This window comes from Dendroctonus ponderosae, unplaced genomic scaffold, assembly GCF_020466585.1.
Source record: "Dendroctonus ponderosae isolate FM_Combo_2020 unplaced genomic scaffold, Dpon_F_20191213v2 Dpon_F_20191213_6, whole genome shotgun sequence".
Taxonomy (NCBI): Eukaryota; Metazoa; Arthropoda; class Insecta; order Coleoptera; family Curculionidae; genus Dendroctonus; species Dendroctonus ponderosae.
Window position 1 is genome coordinate 451107 of NW_026018814.1, and position 9076 is coordinate 460182.

The window sequence follows — 9076 nt, forward strand, 5'->3', positions numbered from 1 at the left end:
AATGAATTTGATTTGGAATTATTTTCTGTGTGAATTTTATTTGCGCAAATTTAATTAAAGTGATCTTCTTACCTACAAGTCCGCCTGCAACGAATAAAACAATAACGGACTCGGGCAAGATAAAGGAAAACGCTTTGTATAACGTCAAGGCAATGATGGCAGCTGGGAATGGTGGAAACACTAATCTTCTCGTATCAAACGGTACCTGAAACCAGAACAAAATGTATTTATTATGAAAAAAAGATCGCGCAGTATCAGTTTTTTGTAATAAAAAAATCAAACGCTTACCTTGTGATGCAGTCCGTGTATTGCAAAGTGCAAATAAATCATCAATTTCGAGTACCCTGAAGGTTCCATATGGAATACCCATCTGTGTAAAGAGTATTCCATCAGACTCCATGCGATTATTCCTAAACCTACATATAAAATGATTCCTGCTCGGTTTGTATCTGAAAATGCAGTCATGCTATATACAGGGCGGCCCAACAACATACCCAGTGGAAAAGGCGTTTTTACTGACCTTTGGTCGTTTCAACGTACTGTTGGGCACCGATTTGTATTAAAAACATTATAATGGGAATCCAAATCACAGGCACAACGTACCACGGTGTAATACTTAGATTTTCCAAAATCGGGTTCCCAAATAAGCGCAAATTGCGATCTACCGGAGAAATCACCCATTCTTTGTATTGGGTGCCTAAACTGCCCACTTGAGCCAGCATTGGTTTGTCCCAGTCTACTAATTTCTAAAAAATAAACGAAAATAAATAATCTATTAGCTGTATTAAGAATATTTATAAATTATTGCAACGCATTTGAAAAAATTACTCCAATCTTAACTGATTATGAAGTGATGCAAAATGACGCACCTTTAAGGTTCGAGCCGAATTTTTGGGAAATGAGTGTGCAAAAAGTGCCACAAAAATCAAAAAAGCTTCCGCGTATGTAAGTATTAGTCATCCAGGTAATAAGCCTTATTAAGCGCAAATTTATTTTGCAGTTAGTGATTTTTTCAAACCGACTTTTGTAACTGCAAACTGTTTAATATTCAATATTTTCAATTAACTTAAACGCCTCATTTACCCAAAAGCCCATCAGGCACTTGCTTTGAGCCGACCTGATTCTTATCGAAGTGGATACTTGATAAGAATCAAACATGTCATCAATCAATACTCATTAATATATGTTATAGCGGCAAAAACAACTTTTATTCGTAAACATTTATTTTGCACATAAAACACGCCGTTTTGCTCATTATGGCTTAAAGGTAGCCGAGAATCTGATCATTTGCGTTACACCAAAACATTTTTAAATGCGTGGCGCAAATAGTCGTTTCAGATTTTCGGGCCTTGTACATGTGACCTACTGACCAATAGCAGAGCGCGGCAAACGCGTTTCCGCGGAAACGCGTATGTAAACGCCAGCAGATTGTGGATATACATAGTTGATTTGCGCCATCGATTAAGATTGAAAGAGCGAAACTAGAACTTTAATGAGGCTGAGTGGGATGTTTTCAAAAAAATGTTGGATATTTTGCCTCAACAATTTTTTCCGCTTTAAAAACGCTTCTATTTTTGGAAATTTCACTTACTTCAAAATCTTCCCCGTCGCCGTTGGCTTGTTTTCTTTTTCCATCTTTTTTGTATTCCTTAAATAAGTAAAAAGCCGCTCTGGAATGTTGGCTGTCTTGCATTCGTTTGCTGATATCTTTCCCTTTATACGGCGCTAAATAATTCAATCCTCCGGGATGGTTTTGCAGAAACTGTTGCAGGTCGTACTTATCACTCTCGTACAACACGCCGAAACTTTCTTGATCATTTTGCATTTTTCTGCAACAATAATATCGATTATTTCTGGGCAATTACATAGTTGGTTAAAAATCCAGTATATTTCATAGTCATGCCAGTCAATGCCAGTTCTAAATATCCAATTTCTGTGATCAAAGCTGGCGATAATCAGCGCAATGTGTTGATAACTCCCATTAGACTAATAATATATAATACATCACTATTCCCGGAAATGTCCGGAACATGAAATCATAATTGCAGCACTTAAATCATACTGGAGCAAACATGTTTTTCGTGTTTCATGCGACAATTTGCAAAAAACTTTTGCGTTTTTTACTAGGAAACGCCAAAACCACCACCAAAAAGCACTAAATTGTTAGAAAAATTTGAAAAAAGTAAAGGAAAATAGACATTTAGAATCTTTCTTGAGACATTTTGCGTTATTTCCTACCTTATAAACGACCCCAAACTGAAAGGCACTAGCTTCAATCGCACTTAACTCACTAATTTCGGTTAATAGATTGTTTGTTATTTATTTATTAAACAAAAGTGACTTTCTACACGAACACGGTCTGGACAGCTATTTAATCAGTTTCTTCGAGAGCATGAAGTATAAGTACGCAGAAATCTATCATGGACAAAAATACAAGTGCCTATAAGTTTTAATCTTATCTATTTCAGTTTTGGCTCCGTTTATGAAGTCATTTCATACAGGGCGTCAAGTCATTAAAAATATTAATGTTTTGTTAAGCCCTAAAAGCCGACAGAAAACGCCCCAGTCTGACGCAAAACCTTCTAAACAGTAGGAATTTCCTGAAACAAATAATCCTTATCTCAATAGGGACAACAACAAAAAGAATACATTTGAACTATGATTAGGAGAAATTGAGGCAAATTCAAAGTCGTGCATGTTCTCAACTCAACTGCTCAAAAGAACTTGAAAACACTGCAATGGTGAATTATTAAGGGAATCGTTCGAACAGTTTTGTTTAAACTAGCCCGGAAAGCTTTATCTATTGCGCAAGGAAAATTAATTCTTCAGAAAATGAACGAAAAATATTAAAAATAATTCAGGTCATAAATCGATAGTACATCAACATACGCTTTGTTATCAGCGATTATGGAACAGTGGACTGATCGATTGCAAAGGTTTAAGAGATTCGAATAGAAAACCTTAATTAATATTGGATTATCAATAGAATTTCCCTAAAAAAAACCGCTATTTAATTAAATAAAATTATAATTAAATCCAATTTAAAAATATCAAGTGACTGAATTAACGGCTAGCTAATGGAAATGAAGAGTTTTTAACGAATGCCGCTCGAAACTGGTGAGTTTTTCGACTTAAGCTCGAAAAACTCCTCAGATTCTGACAGTAGTCGCAAAAATAGCTAAATATTGAAAAAATAATCTTCAAATAATACTGAAATGTACTTTTAGGAATTTTTCAAATTTCAGCACTTTAAACTGAAACTTTTAGCTTGCCTTTTTCAAATCAAATATTTTTTCCCAAGTTTTTGGTAGTTCCAACTCCATTTTTCCCATACTATTCGGTAGCAAAACATAAATAAATTAACAAAATATATACGCACATAACTTTTAGAAATGAATGTCTAAAATATAAAAAAAATAGTTTTACCTTCAATCTCATTAAACTTCGCAAAATATCACTGCCATAAGAAAGAATCCTCATGCATTTTTACCAATCAGAGGACCATTTTCCCGAAAAAACTTCTGAACTCCTGGCATCAATCTTGGAACATTTGGTAGCTGTTTCGCGCCAATATCGACCATAAACTGTTCGCTTTTCCGAATCAATGGATTGTGAATGCTTCCTGAAATGAAAATTGATCGGAACTCTCATTACTGTTCACTTGCTCTACATTGTTTTTTGTTATATTGCGTGCAAGCTGGTGATAAAATTTCGAATGTGTTTTTCTCTGGGGAGTAATTTTCACGCTAGAAATACCATGTTTCTCAAATTGGTTGGAACGAGATTGAGTAAAATAATAAATAAAATAAAATTTTATTTCAGATTTCCTCTAATTTAAAAAGAATCTCAAATTTTTTCAGATTCAAAATATTTCGGATGAATCTTTCATACATTTTTTATTACTCGAGTTGTTGAGTAATTCTTCCTAACGTGTAAAATGTTTAGGTATTTTTAAGCAGAGTGTAAGGTATAAAAAAACTAAATTACATTTTATTAAAATTCAAAATTTATATTCGGGAAATAAAAAATGGCGCTAAATCTCAGCTCAATGCAGCCAAACTTCCCACTTTCATTTTTAGTCAATCACAGATCACAGAGCAATAACCTCTGTGATCTGTGTAGTCAATCCATCAATGTCAAACATCATCTATGGCCAAACATAACCCAACTTTATGGCCGATATTTGATTATTTTAACGTGCTTTTAACGAGTTCAACAGCTGTAACCAGAGCCCAACGTTCTTTCAATTAAAAAAGCACAAAAATGTCAGTGTCCCAGGTAGGAATGTATTCAATTTTCCATAAAGGTCATTTGTTTTGTGCACCCCATTAGAGTTCCTGCAGTTTCACACTCGTATCACACTCTTGTGTTTTAGATAGCTGATTTTTCCCATGGAACGTCCAAAACCTTTGTGTTTCAAAACGAGGGGCACACTTTGGGCAACGCATTGAAGGGAATTATTTCCAGCTAGTAAGTATCACCCTGCCTGTGTTTATTTCAGTTTTTTCAATTTTTACTGTTGTATTTTTTAGTCCTAATGTGCAATTCTGCGGCTACACAGTGCCTCATCCTGCGGAGAATCAAATGCACCTTCGCATTCAAATGTTCAAAGGCCAGGCAATCGATGCCTTGAAAAAGGGGCTGGCGGATTTGATTCAAGTTTGCGATATCACGCTGGACAAGTTTGATGAGGCAGTGGTTAGCTTTAACACCGCAGATAAATAACATGTGTAGTTTTCATAGGTAGAATATTTAATAATTGAATAAAAGGGGATGCTTACAGTCTGGTCTGAGGCATGGCGGATTTACTCGGAGTAAGTGATTCACAAGTGCAACAGAATGTGATTAAATAGATTTAATTTTGTACAGTTTCGGTCTAGTTTAGGTGGTCCATGTTCATATTTTGAATAAAATGATCGTTGTGTAATAAAATAATCAGAATCTCTGCATTAATCCTTGTCCAAAATCCACATTTTTATTGGTTTTTGCTTAAAAGCCAGATTTATTGACTAGAACTTATGTCTAAATGCACTTTTCTGTCAAGAAAGGGCCGACCTCTTGAGCACAGAAGTTAACAGCGAAAGAATACCACTAAACTTGAAAATTTACGTCTGCGATACATGCAAGAAATTCGACTTAACACACATAAAGTTCGCCCTTATTGATACAAAAGTTCACTTATTTATCACCAAAGAATGGGTTATTTTGATGCGTTTTTAATGATAAAATGACATTTTGCTCCAAACAAGGAATGCGATTTAAACCTCGGAAAGCGGCTGTAAAAACGAGTTCCTCAAATACTTAAAAAACATTAAGTTTCAACAGCAGTGAAATTAAATTGAAATTGAAATTTGCGATTTTTATTTGGTTTTAACGGTCAAATGCATCATGTAAACCGGAAACTCTGGGGGCAACAGTTAAATTTCGTGCCGTTTCCATTTTCTTCAAGCAGCCAATCACGAGCTCGATCTAGCCGCGCATTCATTGGCCCGCCTAGACGTTTCCTCCTCGCTTGATTTGTGAATTCTGTCAGTTTGTGTTTGATTTCCGGCTTAAGCTGCTTGCTGCACTCTGTTAGCCGCCGTTTCATCGATTTTCTCCATTTCGTAAGTATATCTTATTGAATATTAACATTTAATGAAATAAACTGATGCCAAATTAATACATTTCGTCAAATACGTTGGATTTATTGAACGATTTTCGGTGTTTCGACTGCGAAATGATCGAATCCGTTTGGCTAAACGGGTAAAATGGCTGCTTTATATGTATTTTAGCGTAGCCAAACGACTATCGGCAGTTTCAGGCTTTGGCCCAATCGATTTTCTGCACAGCACGGCTGTAATTTATTTCAACATTTCGGAATATAGTGAAAAAAATGCTGCATTTTTTCCAACTGTAACCGTTTTTTTGGCGCCAATTTTTACATAGTTTCAAAGCGGCTTGATATGCCCTGTTTATCTGCATTAATCCTTTGTGTATTGATTTGTTCTTTGTGCATCGTCACTATGAATTCTTCGACCTATTTCCTGCTGAAACAAATCCGTTTTTGACCTCAGCAATTGCAGCAAAACGTTTTATGAAGTGAGCAAAGCTTTATTCCTCATGTAAAATTGCAAAAGTCCACAAAGAAACGAAGCAATTTTCGGTTATAAAAAACCGTTATAAAACTATGGTTGTTTTTTTTACAGTTAGAATATTGTGATAAACTTTTCTGCATAAAACGCCTTTAATTTGAGTGTATTTCAGACCTCTTGTTATAGAATATAGAAACATTTTTTTTAATAAAGGAAACGGAAGCCTCATTTTATATCCAACATTTATTTGTAATAAAAACTACAATTTTCTGGAGCAATTGCTATAATTTCCGCGCAAAACTGCCATAAACACATATCAAATTTGATTTGGAATTGAAACACAGTCAGGAAAGTATATACAAGAAACACATATGTAATGTACATTCAAATTTTTTCCAGGATTTCGTCAATTTGTTGAAAAAAAACCCAAGCATCATGTCCGATGAAGAAGTTCAAACCAAAGCTCCAGCCAAGAGAGGCCGCAAGCCAGCAGCAGCTAAGAAGGTATTATTTTAAACTCGAACTAACCCAAACTTCGAAGTCTTTAATGCAATGAAGGGCAAACGCGATTTTCATTGATTGATCTTCAAGTTCTGCGGCTAGCAAAACGTTGGCAATTTAAAAAAACTGGCCCTTGTTTTTAAAACAGAAGACAGGAGAAAATTTCCGAGGTTTCATTGACATCCTCAGGGCCACGCCGTTGAAAACGTTGATAAAAAAATTTGAGTCAGTTTATCATTAACATCATGAAGTGCTCTTAATTATTAACTCTTACGTTCGCTAGGAGGTTGTAAAGAATGGAGATGGAGATGCGCCTCCGCCAACCAAGCGAGGACGAGGAAGGCCAAAGGGGGCCGGTGTGAAGAAAGCCGAAGCCAAATCCAACGGTAGTAAGTTGAATTATATTTTAACAACGTAGATTATGATTTTCCGTTTGTTGACCCGAAATAGTCAATTAAATAATAATTTTTTTTATCAGCTAAGGCAGCGCCAGCAAAGAGCCGCCGAGGCAGATCGAAAAAGGAGGAGAAGAAGGAAGAAAGTTCCGCTGAAGAAGAGGAGAAGTCCAGTGCCAACGAGGAAGAGGAGGATGATGATTAAAAATCATCATTGTTTCTAATTATGTGGAACGTTTACTAAAGACTGCAAACTAATAACGATTAGTCTAATCTAAAATAATTCCGTTTTGTTTTATCCAGTTTACCAACCCCAGAAAGGTTTTTTTTTTCGATTTCTGTTCTTTGGTATCAGGGTACATTTTCAGTGTCATCCCAGTGCTTTGAAGATATTTCATAGTGTTAGATAATATAGGTTTTAAAGAAGCTGTTCTTTGGATGTATCCTGATTTTTTGTATATATTTTAGCGGGTGTAATAAATGCATTGGAGTTTTTAAATGATTTGCTTTACTACTCCTTTTAATTCATTATTATTATTTCTAGTTCCACTCATCCTAGAAGAATAGAGGTCAGTTTTCCCTGCGCAACATTTATTGATCGCCCTCACCTCTCGTGAGCGTTGTGGAAATTCAGCACGGTTTTAAGCAAAATAACCTGTGAAACAATGCAGATTAAACTGAAAAAGAGCCTTATTGAAAGGTGAACATGCCTCATCGGGCACAACAGTACAAACCATGGGAATATTTAAAAACGCCAGTTTTGATGAACATCGTCGTTGGTCCTACACAGTGCCTGTTGTGTGTTATGTGATACTTATAGTGATGATTTTGGTTCTAAAGCTGCCCCTAAAGCCCAGCCTCAAGCCCCATATCGAATCGATAGATTTGTTTGCAATCCGATTGAAAAACAGCAATTTCAATTCGGATCAGGCTGCTAGTAGAAGTGATGGGGACTGGCAGAAGGAGTATTTTGTCAACGATAAAAACGGCCGATTTACCAACATTCAGATTTTATCGGAGGTGTTTGCTCTGTAAGAGGATTTTGGAATTTTGTTCTGGACGATTCAACTAATTTTCATACTTCCAGAGCAGACACTAACAGAGACCAAAGGTTGGATGTTAGGGAATTGTCGGCATGGATCAGGAAAAAAATCTTCCAGCACGTCACAGAGGCGGTTGGAAACAATCAGGCCCTTTTTAATCAAATTGATATAAACCCCCAGGATGGTGTGATCTCTTGGGCGGAATACCATAAATATTTCATGATACATCGCGGATTTTCAGCCGCCTTTGCCGATAATCATGATGAAAAGCGACATAGAGGTGTGCCAAGACGAATCAAGGGTGAGCGATTGGATCGTACTGTTGGACACTGTTTGAAGACGATTTTTTCAGAAAGCATCAAAAAAGATCAAGCTGCATGGAGCCAACTAGCAAAACTTGAACCATTCTCCATGAATGCCGATGAGTTCTTGGCTTTTACCCATCCAGAATCCAGTGTAGCCCACCATTTGGAGCTGGTAGAGGAAATGTATGAGAAGTTTGATAAGGACGGCGACGAACTCCTAACGGAGGATGAATTTTCAATTTTCCACCCTGAAGGTATTTGGCAATAGAGTCTCTTAAATAAGACAGCTTATTCTGGTCTGCTTCCACAGGAAACGATGATGAATCATTGGCTATAAGACAAGATGAGGAGTCGCGTCGCAAAACATTCCGCACTTTAATAGACCGAAATCAGGATGGAAAGGCGAACCGTCAGGAATTGCTGCACTATGTGGCTCCTGAAAGTCCTCGACATGCAGATCAGGAGGCTGAGGCTCTGCTTGGTTTAGCGGACGTTGATCACGACAACCGATTGTCTTTGGACGAAGTCCTCAATCATCCGAATCTGTTCCTCAAGTCCAAAATGATCGATGCTGCCCGTGGTTTTCACGATGAGTTTTAAATGTTTATTCTATTTTAATGAAATACCTGTAAGATTTTCTCGCACGGACAAAATTTCCTCACGTCTTCTGTAACAGGTTGATGAAAAAATGCGCTTATTTCACACTAAGGAACGAAGTTTTTATCAAAAGGTAATCAAGTAGTAATCGTTGGAAAGTT

At 36.5% G+C, this 9076-nt stretch overlaps 3 protein-coding genes across 4 annotated transcripts in view; 2 read left to right on the forward strand and 1 right to left on the reverse strand.

Annotated features, from left to right (window-relative positions):
• LOC109533013 (fatty acid 2-hydroxylase) overlaps nt 1–3621 on the reverse strand; it is a 5880-nt gene extending 2259 nt beyond the window's left edge. Inside the window, exons 1-5 of one of the 2 annotated variants that reach the window (XM_019898199.2) lie at nt 3427–3621; nt 1592–1829; nt 521–746; nt 289–449; nt 73–205 (exon numbers count right to left, since the gene is read on the reverse strand). In XM_019898199.2, coding sequence (XP_019753758.2) covers nt 73–205; nt 289–449; nt 521–746; nt 1592–1825 — 754 coding nt within the window. In that variant the 5' untranslated portion in view covers nt 1826–1829; nt 3427–3621. Of the gene's footprint in view, nt 1–72; nt 206–288; nt 450–520; nt 747–1591; nt 1830–2238; nt 2445–3426 lie in introns of those variants that run through there. The other variant, XM_019898197.2, reaches the window with a different exon arrangement.
• A 506-nt stretch (nt 3622–4127) lies between these two features.
• Nucleotides 4128–4935, forward strand: LOC109533011 (probable DNA-directed RNA polymerases I and III subunit RPAC2). Its single transcript, XM_019898194.2, has 3 exons — nt 4128–4278; nt 4376–4470; nt 4533–4935. Exons 1-3 carry the CDS (start codon nt 4264–4266, stop codon nt 4723–4725), a joined length of 303 nt encoding a protein of 100 aa, XP_019753753.1. The 5' UTR covers nt 4128–4263; the 3' UTR covers nt 4726–4935.
• A 1538-nt stretch (nt 4936–6473) lies between these two features.
• On the forward strand, nt 6474–9026 carry LOC109533016 (45 kDa calcium-binding protein; the record flags this gene model as incomplete). The annotated part of the gene is given in 6 exon segments (XM_019898204.2): nt 6474–6578; nt 6859–6964; nt 7054–8001; nt 8058–8314; nt 8366–8572; nt 8629–9026. Coding segments are annotated over 4 exon segments (1050 nt in total). The 3' UTR covers nt 8919–9026.
• Nucleotides 9027–9076: the final 50 nt, after the last annotated feature.